Raw genomic sequence first — 19,057 nt, forward strand, 5'->3', positions numbered from 1 at the left:
GTTTGGATCTATGTCCCCACCAAATCTCAGGTTCAATTTTAATCCTCAGTGTTGGAGGTGGGGCTGCTGGAAGGTGACTGGATTACAGGGGTGGACCCTTCATGAATGGTTTAGCACTGTCTCCTCGGTGCTATTTTTGTGATGGTGACTGAGTTCTCTTGAGATCTGGTTGTTTAAAAGTATGTGACACCTCCCTCACCCCCTTTCCTTCTACTCCAGCCACGTGAGCCGTGCCCAGGCCAGGTGCAGTGGCTCATGCCTGTAATTCCAGCACTTTGGGAGGCCGAGGTGGGCAGATTGCGAGGTCAGGAGTTTGAGACCAGCCTGACCAACATAGTAAAACTCTATCTCTTCTAAAAAATACAAAAATTAGCTGGGCATGGTGGCATGCACCTGTAATCTCAGCTACTTAGGAAGCTGAGGTAGGAGAATCGTTTGAACCCAGGAGGCAGAGGTTTCAGTGAGCCGAGATTGTGCCTTTGCACTCCAACCTAGGCAACAGAGCAAGACTCCATCTTAAAAAAAAAAAAAAAAAAAAAAAAAAAGACATGCCCTGCTTTCCCTTTACCTTCCACCATAATTTTAAGTTTCCTGAGGCCTCCACAGATGCTGAGCAGATGCCAGCATCATGCTTCCTGTACAGCCAGCACAACCATGAGCCAACTAATCTCTTTTCTTTATAAATTACCCAGTCTCAGGTATTTCATTATAGCAGTACAAAAACAGGCTAATACAGGACCTTTCCTCTGTCCTCATAGGCTTCCCTGCCCATGTTGCCAGTGTGGAAGTCAGCTCCCTGCATTTCCCACACAGCCCAAACAGGCCACTCCTTCTGCACTCCTTACTCAGTAACCGGCACCTCTCTCCATCTGGTCACCCCATCCAGATGCCTGCACTCCTTCCTCTATAATCTCAACACCAATTTCAGTGCAATAACTCACCCCACTGCACACTCTTGACACTCAGTGCTGGTTTCTCTCAAAAGCCCTCCCACATTTGGCTCAGGCACCCATCTTTCAAGGTCCAACCTACTGCCTAGCGCCGTGGCCGGGACACAGGAAGAATCAGGTGTACGTATGGCTACCACTTCTTTGTTTTCTTCATGAAGACTGAGATCAAAGGAGAAAGAATACATCTTCCAGAAAAACAGTGGCCACCTTGAGATTTTATTTTTCATTTTACGGCCCTATTTTTAGTGTGTCAGACTCAAAGGGGAATCCAATTAATCACTAAGCCCTGTCAATTCTATCTTCCAAATAGCTCTCTAATCCACCCACTTCCTTCCCTCACCACTACTATCACTCTAATTCAGTCCTTCATCCCTTGCTGGTTTACAGCCACCTGCTAACTGATCTGCCAGCTTTTCTCAGTCCCCTCCGATCCACCTTGCACCCCAGAGTTCTCATTCTAAAACACTCATCTGATCTGGTCACACTTTTAATTAAAGCCCAGCAATGGCTTTGCAAGGTCCTTCCAACAATGTTCAAATTCTTTAATGTGGCTTGCAGAGCCTTCCCTTCATCTGCCTCTGCCTATCTTGCTACCCTCATCTCCCAACACCCCTCAGCTCTCCTGAACACCCATCCATACTGAGTTTCAGGCCAAGCTCTCCTGGCCTTTGTACAGCCTGACCCCTCCACCAGCTTTCCCTGCCTCATCTTTACCTAGCTGATACCCTCCTACCCTTCAGGTTCAGATTAGATACCCCTTCCTCCAGGAAACCTTCCTTGATCTGTTAAGGTTGGGTTAGATATTTCTTATGTGCCCCTATGAAATCCTACGCTTCCCCCATGCTAGCCTTTGTGACACTCTATTCATTCATCTCCATTACTTATTGACAGAGTGGATTATTGCTACCAATTCTTCAATCCATTCTGTACTAGAATGACACACCCACACTACCTTTTCGCCAGGTCACTTTGCAGTATCTTCCACTAGAGTAGATGGAATCTATTTCCCTACTCCATGGATGTTGGGCTTGGCCATGCAGCTTGCTTTATCGATGGAATATTGGTCAGTATGACATGAGCTGCTGCTTAGAATATGTTGTATAGTTTAGCTTGGTCTCTCATGCCACTTCTATCCACATAAGAAGAGCACATACAGAATGAGAAACATGAGAAACAGACGTGAACTCAACCTTCAGCTTGACATTGACCCCACCCTTCTTCCCATACCTGACAGGCTGACTCATGAGCAAGAAACATAAATGTAAATAAATGTTTGCTCTTTTAGACCACTAAGGATTTGGGAGTTGTTTGTTATGCAGCATTACTAGGGCAGAAACCTAACAGATACACATTATCTATATCCCTCATTAGATTGCAAGCTCTGTATAGATCAGAACTATACCCTGAGCACTGAGCATAGGGCTTAGCACACTGATGTGCTTAAAAAATTTTGTAATTGGATGTAGGATTGAATGAATGAATGTTGGCCACTGCTGGGTCTGCCTTCCCAGCTAGCATGCGAGTTCTTTAAAGCCAAGAATGGCATCCAATTTCTCAGTACCACCTAGCTATCTCACACCCTGCATTAGGCTCTCATTAGGTGTTCAATAAATATTTGTTGAAATTAAATAATTTTGAATTTTATGGGCTGGCTTGGGAATCAATCCTTAATTTGTGACATTGTTTCTGCAGGAAAATGCATTCTGCATGCCAAACAAACTTGCAAATGAACTTTTGGAACCTCATCCGTTCATTGGTTCGGGATTGCCAGTTTTGTGGAAATCCGTAACTGAACACATGTGCCATGCTTTGCAATATGGGAGAAACTGAGAAACTGCTTCCAAACCCAAGATATTCAGCCTGCAAAAATTCACTTTCCACCCACACAGACAAATTCAGCACAGGTTGGATCTGAGGTTCCAACAATAAAATACTAGACATTTTAGAGCTCATTGTTTATCTAATTGCTTTTTATCTGCTTATACTGGAATACTGGATGTTTTTTTTTTTTTTTTTTTTTTTTTGAGATGGAGTCTCATTCTGTCACCCAGGCTGGAGTGCAGTGGTGTGATCTTGGCTCACCTCAACCTCCGCCTCCTGGGTTTAAGTGATTCTCCTGCCTCAGCCTCCTGAGTAGCTGGGATTACAGGCATGTGCAACCACACCCGGCTAATTTTTGTATTTTTAGTAGAGATGGGGTTTTACCACGTTGGCCAGGCTGAGATCACCTGATCTCAAGTGATCTGATCTCAGATGATCTGCCCGCCTTGGCCTCCCAAAGTGCTAGGATTACAGGTATCAGCCACCACGCCCAGCCTGGATGCCTATTCTTAACATCTGATCAAAAGGTAGCAAAGACAGTGTTCTTGCCTCTCCCCGCCCATTCCACCTTCTAGACACGTATGCAAGAAAACTCAACCTTCTCAACAGAGAAAAGAAATTATTTTTCTAAATAAATCTGTGACATTTAAAATAAACACAGTGGGAGGCTCTGCCGTTATAAGGAAACATCCCCCTTTAGAATTCCTAATTTTGAATGGTACTGGGAGCTTCACATGAGTCACGGATCTGAGACTTAGTTTCATTTCACCATAGGCCAGAATCCAGCCAGTTTGCAACCAAGTGATCTGACGTGGCTGTGAAGGGCCATCGCTCCATGACTCCAGAATGTCTTATAAGACCTAAGGCACAAGTCTCAACCTGCTATTGGTGGAGTTTACCAATCACTCAGCCCATCTCATTCATTTAACTTATTATTATTATTATTTTTTAGCACATTTCAATAAAGGGAGAGGTAGAGAAGTAAGGTCATTCCTAATAGTGATGGGCCAGGAAGGAAATAAAACAGTCATGTCACTGTAAGTGAGGGGAGGCTCCTGAAGACTGGGGAGGCAGGTTGAGACAGATATGTGTTCTAGGACCAGGTAGTCAAGAAAGAGTCTGTCATAAAAAGATGTGGGGAAGAATGTGCTAGAATGAGAAAACAGCACATGCAAAGTCCCCGGGACAGGAACATGGTTGGCATAGTCTTCTATCAGGATGTCTGGGATTAAATAAACAAAGGAGAAAAAGGTATAAGAGGTCAGAGAAGTGGTGAAAGGCCAGATCACAGAAAGCCTGGTATGCAGGCCCTGGCAGCAAGGGAGTCGAACAGTGTTTTTTTTTTTTTTTTTTTCCTGAAATAGAGTCTTGCTCTGTCACCCAGGTTGGAGTACAGTGGCATGCTCTCGGCTTAGTGCAACCTCTGCCTCCTGGGTTCAAGTGTTTCTCCTGCCTCAGCCACCCCAGTAGCTGGGATTACAGGCACACGCCACCATGTCCAGCTAATATGTGCATTTTTAGCAGAGATGGGGTTTCATCATGTTGGCCAGGCTAGTCTCAAACTCCTGACCTCAGGTGATATGCCTGCCTTGGCCTCCCAAAGTGCTGGGATTACAGGTGTGAGCCACCATGCCCAGCCCAGACTGAGTTCTAAGATGGAAAGCCAGGGGAGGGTATTAAGCTGGGGAGTGGCCTGACCCGATTTGGATTTTAAATGAATCACTCTTTTGAAGCACGTTGGATAGGGGTGAGGGAGCAAGAGCAAAAGCAGGCTTTCAGTCGGGCACAGTGGGAAGCCAAGAAGGCAGGATTGCTTGAGCCCAGGAGTTCAAGACCAGCCTGGGCAATGCAGTGAAACCCCATCTCTACAAAATATAAATTAAAAAAAAAAATTAGCTGGGCATGGTGGTACACACCTGTGGTCCCAACTACTTGGTAGACTGTGGTGGGATGATCATCTGAGCCCAGAGAAGGGTAGGCTGCAGTGAGCTGGGATTGCACCACTGCACTCCAGCCTGGATGACAGATCCTATCTCAAAACGAACAAACAAACAAACAAAAGGCTGGAACTCATAGCCAGTTATCAACAGAAGCCCCAATGTCTTCAACCCCTTCTCGGATTGTTCCTTTCGCCTTCTCGATAGGACTGAAACCATCTCTCCCTCGAGGACACAGCTTCCCCAACCCCCCTCTCAAGGCCTGGCTGCTTCCTCTCCCTCATCTATGTGTACTACTTGTGTCTTGCAGCCTCTTCTGGAAGATCCTTCTTCTCTCTTTCCAACACTTCCTCCCCAGCTTCGAGGAAGCTCAATCACATGCCATCAGCGCAAACCACCTCCCCATGCATTCAGCTCAAACCAGCCCAGGTCCCTCCTCGTTGTGATCGTGACAGAACACCCCAGCCCCAGCCATTTTCCTTTGTTCCTCGAATATGTAGCTCCTCACTCTCTTGGTGACTGTGATTTCCACACAGATGATGGAGCCATTCAGTACTCTGGTAACCACCTCAGTTCCTTGACCCCTCTCTGCCAATGATCTTGACAATCATATGGCAGACCTTGTCATTGCCAATAACTCCACCCCTCCATGACCTCAATATCAAGCCCCCACCGTCCAACAATTCCTCTTTCCAGTTCTCTAGTTCCAACAATTTTTTTTTGGACAGGGTCTCACTTTGTCACCCAAGCTGGAAAGTAGTGGCGTGATCTCAGCTCACTGTAACTTCTGTCTCCGAGACTCAAGCAAGCCTTCCACCTCAACTTCCCGAGTAGCTGGGGCGACAAGCGCACTCTGCCACACCCAGCTAATGTCTATATTTTTTGTAAAGATGATGTCTTCGCCATGTTGCCCAGGTTGGTCTCAAACTCTTGGGCTCAAGTGATCCACCCGCTTTGCCCTCCCAAAGTGCTGGGATTATAAGCGTGAGCCACCACGCTCGCCCCCAACAATCCTGAAACTCAACTTCAACCTCCAAGACAGACTCTGCCATCTTTTCACGTCCCTGCCCTAGTCAGGTCCTTACTTCCCTCCTTAGAGCCCAGAGGCCATCATTATATGAATCAACATCCACGTCAATATCGTCACCCATCCCTGACATGCTCCATCAGCTCCCTGGCCACACTCTCCCCTCTTGATGTATTTTCTGGCAAAGCCCCCAAACTGGCGAAAGCTAACTTTTCTGAGTCTACAGCTACACCACCGGAGCTGAACACAGCTCGAGAAAGACAAAGCCACTCACTTCAAACACAAGACCACCAACCTCAAGTGGGCCCCAGTGCTGCCTGGCTACCCTTCAGTATTTCCTTACTCTGTTCTCTCTCCCACTCTTCCAGTCCACTCCTCTCTCTTTTCTCCTCAAACCTCCAGTGCGTCCTCCCCCACCTCACTCTCAATGGCCTTAGGCCACTGAAAATAATGTGAGCAATAGGAGAAGACTACACACAGGCCTCTGCCACCTCCCAGTGCTTGGGCCCAGATTCCCTCCTTTCCCTCCCATCACTGAGGATGAGGGGCCAATGGTCCTTCCTGTCTGAGGCTGGCCTTCCCGCTGCCACACTAGGTCCTATTTTCTTCCACCTGCTGAAAGACAGCACTCCCCAACTCTTCTCTCTCCTGTATCATCCTTCTCTCCCTCTCTGAAATTTTCCCAACAGCGCAGACATGCACTGTTATTTCACACATCTTAAAAAGACAAAGCTCTTTGGCCTCTACTTTCTCCTCTACTGTCTGCTTCATTTTTTTGGCTGCCTTTCTCAGTAAAGCTCCTCTAAGCTGTCCCTGCTTAAGGTCTTATCTTCCCATTGTCTCTTGTGAATTGAGTGCCACTCCTAACAATGACATTCCCAGCAGTCACCCATTGTCACCTGCTAAGTGCCGTGGATTCATTCTTTTCTTCTCCTGCTTGACCTCTCAGCTGAATCTGACCCAGTGGATCATCGGATCATCAGATCATCGCTGCCTCCTCCTTTCTTTCCTTGGCTTCCAGGAGACCACCTTCTCCAGTTTTTCCTCTTCCCATTCTGACGCTCCCTCCTCATTTCTTGTTCTGTTTCCCTTTCTTCTCCCCAATCCCTAAACACCACAGCCCCTCAATGCTCAGTTCTCAAACTTCTCTCCTCAAGCAACACTCACTCCCTCATCTGGTCTCAAGGCTTCTCTAAGTACCATCTAAAATACTACCAACTCCCAAATTCATGTCACTGGCTTGGACATCTCCCACGAGCGCCAGAGCTGAGCTTGTCAATGCAGTAACCACTAGCTCCATGTGGTTATTTAATCACCACCACCGTCGCCACCATTATCGAATTGACTCCTGTACACAGCTCTACAAATAGGGATGCTACATAAATGAATGGATCTAAAAGATTATGGCAAGAGTGCTCAGTGAGTGTGCAACAAATAAATCCTGTTCGTGATCAGTGAATTATTCATGAGCATTTTCCTGGCCCTTGCTTCGTTTGTCTGCCAGTGACTCTGACGGAAACAGCCCGGTAAGGAAGCGTAGCAAATGGCAGGGCCAATTATTCCTCTTGCTACAGCTCGGATTGTGCCTTCCCCCGTGAACTCTTAATTAATTCCATCCCCATATTTGTCATTTGTTTCCTAAACGTCTTGCTTGTATTGCGTTTCCCCGTCTCCCTTCATTTCTCTTGGCTGACTCCCCCACCGGTCCCCAATTCTCTTCCTCCTCCTCTTTTCTATCCCCAAACTGTCCCCTGGTTCAGCCTTCAGCATCTCTCCACCTGCTCTGCTCTTTCTTATCCTTTTCACCTTTGAAAACTGAAAGCACCAAACTGACAGCCACTGTTATGGTTTTTTCTCTCTCTCTCTCTCTCTCTCTCTCTCTCTCTTTCTCTTTCCTGCCTGAGCTGCAGCGAAGGCTCTCTTCTCCTTTGCTTCTCCGGCAAGAGCCCCAGTACTGGGTTGCCATGGCGACGGCGAATCCAACCAGGCCAGGCCCAGCGACGCTAGGAGACTGCCATGGCGGGGAAGCCGCTCCGAGTCGCCCCTGAGCCTAGATGGGTCGTGAACATCGTCATTCCAGACCAGGCTGGGCAGATTCTGCCCGGAGACTGAGATTGTACATCAGGCCCACAGCTGCGCGGCGCATGAGGAGGCAGCGCCATCAATAACGAGGCTTCCGCGGAGCGAACAGAATACGTGACATGATGTAGACGCATCTGAAAAATTTTCAAACATCTCTATTCTTTTATCTTCTCGGAGGGGGGACCTTTTGCCTCTCTCTCGAGTCTTGGAGAACTCTGGAGAAAGTAAAAGCCAAACCTGCCTGCTCTCGCCCCCCTGTTCCCGAAGGCTGCACACCTGCCCCTCCCGCCCGCAGACTGGGGAGCCCCCGGGTCCAGTGATTGAATAGCACGGACGCGGCTGGAAACATCTTCGGGAATTCATTAGGATTGCACAAGGAGATTTTAGTCGAGGAAGACATCAGTTCCCTCAGGTCACTGGAACGGATCGTTAAAGTAGGGCAACAAGTGTTCTGCCGCATGAGGCATTCGAAAATGCGAGTTGGTGAGAAAGAATTCAGGAGATACCTTTGTAGCGAATGGCACCAACCGCAGTGAGGGTCTGTGGCTGTTAAACACTCCGAACAGGATTTATGTTTATTGCAGTTTGCAACACGAATTCTCCTCACCTAAAAAGAAAGAGGACAGTGGTTCAGACGGAGTTAAAAGCAGCAGCAGGAAAACGACAACACCTTATCTGACAAAGGCCAAAAAGAGCCTATGTATCAACCTGAACTCAGAACACCTCCATATTGGCACGGGGCAGCGGGTCTCAAGTTCTAGGACATGAAGTCGTATCGGGATCACCTGGGGAGCTTCTGACAGTGCATATTCCCCGGCCTCTGCCACAGAGACTCTTGCTAAGTCTGGGGGCGGAGCCTAGGAATGTGTATTTTTTTATTTAAAAGATTTTTTTCTTAAAGGCACAGGGTCTCACTATGTTGCTCAGGCGGGTTTCAAACTTCTGGGCTCAAGTGCTCCTCCCACCTCAGCCTCCCAAAAGTGCTGATTGCTGGTATGCACCACAGTGTCTGGCCAGGAGTCTGTTTTTTTTTTTTGTTGTTGTTGTTGTTGTTGTTGTTTTTTGAGACAGAGTTTTGCTTTTGCTGCCCAGGCTGGAGTGTAATGACACGTGACACGATCTAGGCCCGTGGCAACCTCCGCCTGCCAGGTTCAAGTGATTCTCCTGCCTCAGCCTCCTGAGTAGCTGGGATTACAGGCATGCACCACCACACCCGGCTAATTTTGTATTTTTAGTAAGTAGAGACAGGGTTTCTCCATGTTGGTCAGGTTGGTCTCGAATTCCCGACCTCAGGTGACCCACCCACCTTAGCCTCCCAAAGTGCTGGGATTACAGGTGTGAGCCACCATGCCCGGCCAGGAATTTGTATTTTAAGAGCTCCTTCAGGTCAATCACATGCAGTTGGGTTTCCAATCTGCTAATGACGATTTCCATAGGGATCGTGCAATCAGGTTGCCTGGTTTTCATACAGAGACAGTCCACGTGTGGCCAACGGCACTTTGGAAATGAGCATTAGGGAAAAGCAAAGGCTCTGCCCCAGGAGTGTCAGCAGGAGGTTGGCATTTACTATGGAAATGCAGAGGACCAGGGGCTAGGCCCTCCTACACACCTGCCAGGGGCAGCACCGTCACCTCAGCTCCCGGCTTGCTTGCTTACACCCCGCCAGTGGAGTTGAAAATAAAAGAAACATGGGGAGTAGCCACATCACTTCCCCATCCCTAGAGCTGCCTCTTGCGGTTGTCAGGAAGCAGCAGCCCACAAAGAGGCCACCCCAGTTGGGCAGGCCCAGACATCTAGGCAGCCAGTCAGAGCCTCCAAGCCAGGTAGTAACAGGCAGGGAATAGCTGAGCATCACACCGCGAGCTTTCCGCAGGCAAAACCACACAGCAGGTAGGAAGGGAACTTGCAGACCTCCTTATGCCAGGAAGTTGTACATGCTAGAAAGTATAAATAACTTGTTTAGCAGGTTAGAGACGTAAAGAGTTCTAGAAGGGAGTTCTCTGTTTTCCTCTACTTTGTGAGGAAAACAGGGACTATCCTGAGGTGGAGCCTTCAGTTTCAAGTTGACTTCACAGAGGACAACCATGCCCTTCCATTTCATAGTCCCCAACACTGCTGACTGAGGCAGCCGGCAGTCCGTGATCCTCAGCCGGAATTAACCAGAATGTGGGTATTTCCTTGTAGTTCACAAACGCCTTTGTAACAGTGGAGGATTTATTAAGTGTCATGCAATCTCTCTAACCTTGTTTCCTCATCTGTAAAATGGTGATGGTTCTTCCGACTTCATGGGGTTATTACAAACCATTGTCTGACAAGTACTAAATGTTCCATAAGTATCGGTTACTGCTATTATACAAGAAAAGGGTTCCACGATCCAACAAATGTAAAACCTTAGGCTGAAAAAGCAAAACAGGTTTCCTTAGCACAGGGCTTTTAAGAGCCTTTGAATATGCTGAGCCCCACGGTAGTCCAGGAGGAGTAACAGCTGGTCATGGGACCACTTTTGTTCAGAGCATTCTGTGGAATATGGGTCTCCAGAATATTCTCTGAGAACTATTAGTATATATAAACACGCAAATATAACTCTGTATAAGAGGGAGGACACTGCCGGACGTGGTGGCTCATACCTGTAATCCCAGCACTTTGGGAGGCCAAGGTGGGCAGGTCATTTCAGGACTAGAATTCAAGACCAGCCTGGCCAACCTCATCTCTACCAAAAGTACAAAAATTATCTGGGCATAATCCCAGCTAGTCAGGAGGCTGAGGCAGGAGAATCGCTTGAACCTGGTGGAGGTGGAGGTTGCAGTGAGCCAAGATCGCACCACTGCACTCCAGCCTGGGCGACAGAGTGAGATTCTGTTTCAAAAAAGAGAGAGAGGGCTGGGCAAGGTAGCTTATTCTTGTAATACCAACACTTTGAGAGGTCAAGGTGGGTGGATCACCTGAGGTTAGGGGTTCGAGACCAGCCTGAGCAATATGGTGAAACCCCGTCTCTACTTTAAAAAAAAAAAAAAAAAAAAAAAATTAGCTAGGCATGGTAGTGTGTGACTGTAGTCCCAGCTACTAGGGAGCCGAGACAGGAGAACTGCTTGAATCTGGGTGGTGGAGGTTGCAGTAAGCCAAGATCGCACCACTGCACTCTAGCCTGGGCGACAGAGCAAGACTCCATCTCCAAAAAAGAGAGAGAGAGAGAGAGAGAGAGAGAGAGAGAGAGAGAGAGAGAGAGAACACTAAATACTACATAGACCTGTTCTTCTAATTTAATAATACACCTTAGTGACTATTCCACATCAATGCATATATCTCCATATGATTACTTTTAGTGGCCCCAGATCATACCATTTTATGGATATCTCATAGTTTATTAGTTTGGCTTTTCCTATCTCCCCAAGAATCTAGGAAAGAGCCTTTTCTGGGCTTTGTCTCTTTAGGGGTTATATTTGCTTAGCCAGAGTTCAAATAATAGAATCTCTAGCAGTAATCCTAAATGAAGAATGCAGGGCTAATCAGCTTTGATGCCCAGTCAAAAGCTCTCCCCAGGACTTTAGGCTTTCAATGATCAAAGACTAGAACTTTTTGCTTCCTAGAAAGTGGGAACCCATCAAACCCTGGTGGCTTTTCATAGCAGTTCCCAGCCTAGAGTCCTGAGTTCTGGGGTTCCATTACTATCCATGAAGGAAGTAATGGGCGCTTATGAGCTATTTGCAATATTTCAAAAAACTGAATGGAAAAACATGCACGGATGAAGCAAGATGTCAAGTATCTTTGCTTCGGGTTGGAATTTTATCAGCTCCATGTGGGAGCACAGTCAGTACTCTGACCAGCAGTTTTGAGATGCCCCTGATAAATAAACCCCGGGAATGGGAACTGTTACTTAATATGTGCAGTTTGTTGAGTAGAGAAAAGTCTTTCCAAGATGGGATCCCCAGAGAAGAAACATAATACAAAGTGTGCAAATGGTGAAGGAAATTGGCACAGGAGATTCTGTATGGTGAAGGACTGGCTTACAAGCTTTGTGGGAAGATGTGGCCATCTCAATGCGGTCATTTTGATATCCCTGACTTTGCGATATGCAAAGAACAAAAACATCTTTGTAAGAATACCAGAAACTACAAATTATTTGCACATCTTATCTGTGACTCAAAAAGCACATGTAGATTGCTGTCATTCTATTCTCCTTAGAAAGACTGACAGGAAAATGATGGAAAACCAGGGGTGGGCTGAGAGTATCTGTTGCATCCATTACACAAGTATGAAAATCTCAATTATCTTCTTTGTACTTTCTATGTTCAAATGGTCATAGGTCAAAACCACAGAGCCAAAGAATGTCCTGTTTTCACAAATTTTGGATTTAATATAACTTATCACAGGCTTTAGAATCAGGGTTGAATTTCTGTTCTAGCCCTGCAAAGGCTAACCTACAAATATATACATATATATTTATATTCTTGAACAAGTTATTTAACCTCTCCAAGTTTTAGATTCTTTTTTTTTTTTTTTTTTTTTTGAGACAGAGTTTCGCTCTTGTTACCCAGGTTGGAGTGCAATGGCGCGATCTCGGCTCACCGCAACCTCCGCCTCCTGGGTTCAGGCAATTCTCCTGCCTCAGCCTCCTGAGTAGCTGGGATTACAGGTACGCACCACTATGCCCAGCTATTTTTTTTGTATTTTTAGTAGAGACGGGGTTTCACTATGTTGACCAGGATGGTCTCGATCCCTTGACCTCGTGATCCACCCACCTCGGCCTCCCAAAGTGCTGGGATTACAGGCGTGAGCCACCGTGCCCGGCCCCCAAGTTTTAGATTCTTAATAGAAAACAAAGGTAACTCTCATTAAATTAATAACACATTTCTTTTTCTTCTTTTTTTTCCCCTTTTTGAGACAGTCTCACTCTGTGGCCCAGGCTGGGGTGTAGCAGTGTGATGTCAGCTCACTGCAACCTCCACCTCCCGGGTTCAAGTGATTCTTATTCTTCAGCCTCCTAAGTAGCTGGGATTACAGGCATGTGCCACCATGCCCAGCTAATTGTTTATATTTTTAGTGGAAACAGGGTTTCATCATGTTGCCCAGGCTGGTCTTGAACTCTTGAACTCAGGTGATCCACCTGCCTTGACCTCCCCAAAGTGCTAGGATTACAGGTGTGAGCCACTATACTCAGCCTTTGTTTTCTTTTCTTTCTTTCTTTCTTGCTTTTTTTTTTTTTTTTTTTTTTTTTTTTTTTTTTGAGACGGGCTCTTGCTTTGTCACCCAGACTGAGGAACAGTGGTTCTATCACGGCTCAGTCTAGCCTTAAACTCCTGGCCTCAAGTGATTCTCCTACCTCAGCCTCCCAAAGTGCTGGGATGACAGGCATGAGCCACTATGACCGGTCAGTAACACATTTCATTAACATTGTTTCCTATACTTGTGTGTATATGTATGTACACAACTCCATGCATCTAGACAGCGATCATGCAAAGAACAGTGACTAATTCATAGGAGAGATTCACTAATAATTCGTTTCTTTTTCCCTTCCCTTGGTGAAAGCACTTGGTAAAGATGAAGAAAATGTAAAAATATATTACTTTTATTTCAGTAAGCAGAAGCGAAAAAAAGCCAAACCAGCCAGATAAATGAAGACGGGGAGGGTGAGCACCATATATTTCCTGGTTCATGAATGTGTATGAGACTGTGGCCTGATATTAACCCCAAATTCCAAAGCCAGTCCCATTGGGTATCTTCATAAATGCATCTAACCGTTCAGTGCCCACACAATAAATGTGTAAATTCAGTTACCTTGCTGATTATGTGCCCATTTGCAAGCACGCCCTCCTCTGAAAAACTTGGCATTGGAAATATAGCCAATAATAAAATTGTCTAAATAGGTAATATTTCTTGCTTACTTACTGACAGTCAGTAAGGTTTTTAATTCCATGCCTGTGAACCACAGCGGGTCTCCTCAAAGCCTGGGGCACTGCTTAAACTCTGTAAAGTAAAAGCTTTGCTACTAGATAATGACATCAATTAAACCATTTTTATTCATAAGTCAGAAGCAATAACTAGTATTTCTACCTACCTCTTTCCCAGCTGTTAGATAAATGTAGATATTCTTCACAGGATCAGGAACAAGCTTATAGAAAACAGGTGTCTCTTCTTTAATTTCATAGATCACCTCCGGACAATTTGAAGTCAAATTCTCACCAAGAATAACCTAATTTTTTTTTCAAAAAGAGAAACACGATTTCTATTCAATGCTTTGAATACTGGGGTGGCAAAACTTGTAACTTAATCATAAAGCCACTTCCCTTCTCACTCCCTACAAATACTGGCCAAGGTATCATGCTCCCTAATCATTCTCTCACAATCTCAGTCCTCAACAAGGCCGGTGATAATAACAAGCATAGAAATTTCTTCTTTTGAAAGGGCAAAGTCATGAGAAATGAACAAACAAAAAAAAGCTACTCTTCAAGGCCGGGGTAGTATCTTTATATGTGGAAACTTGCTGACCACAATTTCGGACCATGTCTGGCCCAGTGGGAAGCCACAAGTGACAGCTTCATTAGTGCTGTCTCAAGAGAGGCTGGAAATTAAAGGAAGTAGCTCCCACACGTATTTCCACAGGATACTCAGATTGTCATACGGTTTGAAGTGACCCAGATTAACTTGGAAGATACAGGCAAGTAGGTATGTGTTCACATATAAATATATGCAAGTGTGACTCAGGACTCAGTGGTTTTGAAATTGGACGTACCTGACAGCCTCATCCATCTCAGTCAACGAACATCTACCCAACACCCAGTATGTACTCAGCACCGTTCTGGATGTTTGGAAAACGGCAGTGAACAAAATGCGGAAGGAAGGGAGAGCTCCTGACCTCACAAAACTTAGATTTGTGTGTGTGTGTGTGGCGAGGTGGGGGGGTGGCGGGGGTGAGTAATGGCAAACTATTAACAAGAAAACAGTACATTATAAAATATAGTGGGGTCAGGGGTTAGAGAATATATGTTCAGGGTAGGTGTCACTGAAAAGGTGATATTTATTTAGACTTGCAGGAGGTGAGTTATTTTCATACTTGCATGAAATGTGTTCTTAAAAGCAGCCCTGCCAGCGCAAAGAAACCAAAATGGGAGGAGGCCAGGGTGGCTCCAGTGGAGAGAGGCAGAGAGGAGTGAGATAGACCCCAGGGGAAGGGTAATCAAGGGTCTTGTGGGCCTATGTAAAGAGCTTGGCTTTTCCCGTAGATGAGAGAGAAGAAGCCATGGCAGGGCTTTGAGTGGAGGAGCAAGAGGCCATGGTGAGAAGGCTGGGTTTGAAGTATGGGTATGAAGACCCATCGGGAGACTCTAATCCTATAGTGCTAGAGAAATGTAATGGTGGCTTAAGCTTGCATTTGCATCCTGCCTCCATTCTTTAAGTAGCTGCACTACTTTGAACTAGTAACTTACTTAATCTCCCTAGGTCTCAATTTCCTCATCTCTAAAATGGGGCTAATAGTGCCTTCCTTATTACAGTTTTGTAAGGATCAAATAAGAACTGTGAAAGATGCTTAGAACGGAATCAATACTCAATAGATAATAATCTATTACTAGATTGCAAGCTCCTTTTCAGCAGGAACCAAGTCTTTTTTTTTTTTTTTTTTTTTTTTTTTTGAGACAGAGTCTTGCTCAGTCACCAAGGCTGGAGTGCAGTGGCGCAATCTTGGCTTTCTGCCACCTCCGCTGCCTGGCCTGAGACCATGTCTTCTTAATCACCTCTGTACCTATCCCTTCGTCATCTTTGCACCTAACACAATTTGTACCCACTACTTTAAAAAGTGAAGGTGTTCAACATTTTGTCAGTTTGAACACATCCAGACAGATTATCTATATTCGTATCTCTACCACCGCAGGCATCGGCTACATTAGGTGCATAGTTTGCAAAGAAAAAAATTGGCATCTGAGATTCTTTTTGGACAAAGTCTATCTCACACATCTACTAATCAATAATATGCCTGTACCCACATATCCTGATGGCAGTTAGGTATCTGCTGTTTAGCCAAAGGCTTCTGATCAATTTGGCACACAGGAACTTCCTGCATTCACCTCCCTTTTCCAGGACCTGGGCTGGAGTCTAGCATTGCCTTGCAGTCAGTGACTTCCTTCCATGTGCTTGGGTCAGGCTCAGATGGATTTGGTGCAAAAAGTGGCTCATTTGAAGCCCTTGGCCTGCTCACCAAATTCAGCCGCAGCTTTGTAAAAGTCAATCTCACTCACCAAACATATTAAATATGACTTCTTAAAAGCTCTTTTTAAAACAGAAGCAATTAGGTCCTAAGGGAAGTGGGAAAGGTGTGTGTCTCAACTCATTTTAAAATGACTTTATAGCTGCACTATCCAATATGGTAGCCACTAGTCTCATAATGGATATTTAAATTTAAATAAAAACACTAGCAACATTTCAAGTGTTCACTAGCTACCTATGGTGACTGGCTACCATATTGGAGAGAACGGATGGAGAAGATTTTTTTTTTTTTTTTTTTTTTTTTTTGAGATGGAGTCTTGCTCTGTTGCCAGGCTGGAGCACAGTGGTGCAGTCTCGGCTCACTGCAACCTCCACCTCCTGGGTTCAAGCGATTCCTCTGCCTCAGCCTCCCAAGTAGCTGGGACTACAGGCGCATGCCAAACACCTGGCTAATTTTTGTGTTTTTAGTAGAGACGGGGTTTCACCATGTTGGCCAGGATGGGCTCAATCTCTTGACCTTGTGGTCCACCCACCTCGGCCGATGGAGAACATTTCTATCATCACAGAAAGTTCTCTTGGCTAGTACTGCTCTACAGAATCCTGACAGTGGAGCCATGGGGCAGGCACTGACCAAGGTATGGGCTTGCCTGGATTTGCCATCTTTAATTCATTAGCTGTATTAATCAGTTCAGATTCAGTTGACCTGGTTCTGGAAAGCAGTTATATAGAGGAAGAGAAACAGGAAGCCATTTTTTTTTAAACAAACATTGATAGAAATATTCTCAAGGGAGGGTCAAGAGAAGAGAAGCTGCCACCCCGGCAGCTCTTCAGGAATTCATCATGGCAAAAGCATCGTTGGGCAGCACCACCCATAATGCATCTTGCCAACAAAGTTGAACCTGAATCTAATCAAGTCTTTAGTGCTAACTTCCAGTTAGCACTAGAAAGCAGGAGTAAATGATACCACGAAGCTAAATGATACCACGAAGATGCAAAAAGCCAAACACATGATATGAGCCATTCTATAGGGCAAAAGACCTGGCTTTTCAGTAAGTCAGTGGCAGTGAATAAAAGTAAGGGAGGAGACTGCTCTAGATAATAGATAGAACAACCAAATTTGGTTTGAGAACTTCGTGCAGATACCAATTTGAACAATAACATTTTAAATATTTTTTTGAATCAGTTGGGAATATTTCGTTACACAGACTGGACAGTAAGTGAGCCTAAAGAATTACTGATCATTTTGTTAGCTGTGATCACGGCAGTATGGTTACAATTATTTAAGAAAATGACTGTAGTTCTTGAGGGGGCATAACAAAATATGTTGAGGTGAAACGACATTGTGGGGTTTGCTTTAAAATAAGAACGTAGGTAAGTAAAAACGTACACCCCCACTCATCCATTTTATGTAAATTAGGAGCTGCATGGCAGCTTTTACTGGGGGCTTATTTTAGTTACTCCTGGAGCATCACTGATACAGACGGTGGCACCAGGAAAGATCTAATTGGGTGCAACATTGATTTATTTATTCGGTACCTTGGAAATGAAGCACCAGTACTCTAGAACTCTGAATTATGGCAAGGAAGCCTTACTTTTCTTTTCTTGCCTTTCTTTTTTTCTTTTCTTTTCTTTCTTTCATTCATCTCTTAAAAAATTATCAAAGAGTGAAGCATGAGTATTCTCTCTAGAACTCTGAATTATGGCAAGAAAGCTTGCCTTCCTTCCCTCCCTCTTTCCCTCCCTCCCTTCCTTCTTTCCTTCCTCTCTCCCTCTCTCTCTTTTCTTTCTTCCTTCCTTTCTCTCTCTCTCTCTCATCTCTCTCTTTCTTTCATCAAAGAGTTCTGTGGTCCAGGGTTTTACCAATCAGTTTCTTCAAAAAGCCACTTAGTGTGGTTTTCACTGAGGCTTGTCCTGATAGCCATAGATGCTGGGTTTAAATTAGTGTGTTTCATCAACGGTGGAAGTTGGACCTCTCTAGAAGGCAATTTGGCATGATCTATCAAAATTATAAAGCACATACCCTTGGACCCTGTAGCCCCTCATATATGTGTGTGTGTGTGAAATGATATATATTCATTGTACCATTGTTATAAAGAAAAGATTAAAACAGCCTAAGTGTGCAGCAGTAGGGAACTGGTTAAGTAAACTATAGTACCAACAAGGGAATACTATTCAGCCATAAAAATAATTAGAAAGCTCCCTGGTATATTTTATGTGTTATATTAAATATATACATATATTTGTAAATACACACATATATACATATACAGGTATTTTTACATATATAACATATCTGTTCACTGTGTTTTGTGTTTCAGTAAAAGGGAGGAAGAATATCTTCACTCTTTTGCCTGTAAACAGATATAAACTCTCTTTGGAAAGATGCCCATGAAACTGCTACCACTGGTTGCCTTGGAAGTCAAGAACAGGTGACTTTCACAGAATATTTTCTTGGTTCTTTTGAGTTTTAAATGATATCAATGTATTACCTTAAAAATAAATACATATGCTGGGCATGGTGGCTCATGCCTGTAATCCCAGCACTTTGGGAGGCTGAAGCGGGTGGATCATGAGGTCAGGAGTTCGAGACCAGCCTGACCAACATGGTGAAACCCCGTCTGTACTAACAATACAAAAATTAGCCAGGCGCGGTGGCAGGTGCCTGTAATCCCAGGAGGCTGAGGCAAGAGAATAGCTTGAACCTGGGAGGCAGAGGTTACAGTGAGCTGAGATCGCGCCACTGCACTATAGCCTAGATGACAGAGCGAGACTCTGTGTCAAAAAATATAATAATTAAAAAATTAAAAAAATATAATTTAAATTTAAAAATCCTTGAGGGTGAGTGACTCAACCTGTTTTCTTTTTGCTAGATTATGCAAACAATGCTAAGGACAGGACAAAAGGAAGTTTTAATTTTCACCACAGGGTCCCAAATGTGCTACGCAGAGTAGGGAGGGATTTCTGCTCCTGTGGCCCCTGGCGTCTCATCTCTCTCAGGTGACGACAAGACGATCCGTGTTAATATCGTCTCTCATCTCGCC

The 19,057-nt window shown here is 45.0% G+C and overlaps 1 protein-coding gene across 1 annotated transcript in view; it reads right to left on the reverse strand.

The window, feature by feature from the left end:
- The window catches only part of PLXNC1 (plexin C1), a 163,134-nt gene that overhangs the window by 115,431 nt on the left and 28,646 nt on the right, over nucleotides 1–19,057 (reverse strand). The window contains exons 3-4 of the mRNA XM_010340165.3: nucleotides 13,873–14,007; nucleotides 8,324–8,424 (exon numbers count right to left, since the gene is read on the reverse strand). Coding sequence (XP_010338467.2) covers nucleotides 8,324–8,424; nucleotides 13,873–14,007 — 236 coding nt within the window. The remainder of the gene's footprint in view (nucleotides 1–8,323; nucleotides 8,425–13,872; nucleotides 14,008–19,057) is intronic.

Source organism: Saimiri boliviensis, chromosome 7 (genome assembly GCF_048565385.1).
Source record: "Saimiri boliviensis isolate mSaiBol1 chromosome 7, mSaiBol1.pri, whole genome shotgun sequence".
Lineage (NCBI taxonomy): Eukaryota > Metazoa > Chordata > Mammalia > Primates > Cebidae > Saimiri > Saimiri boliviensis.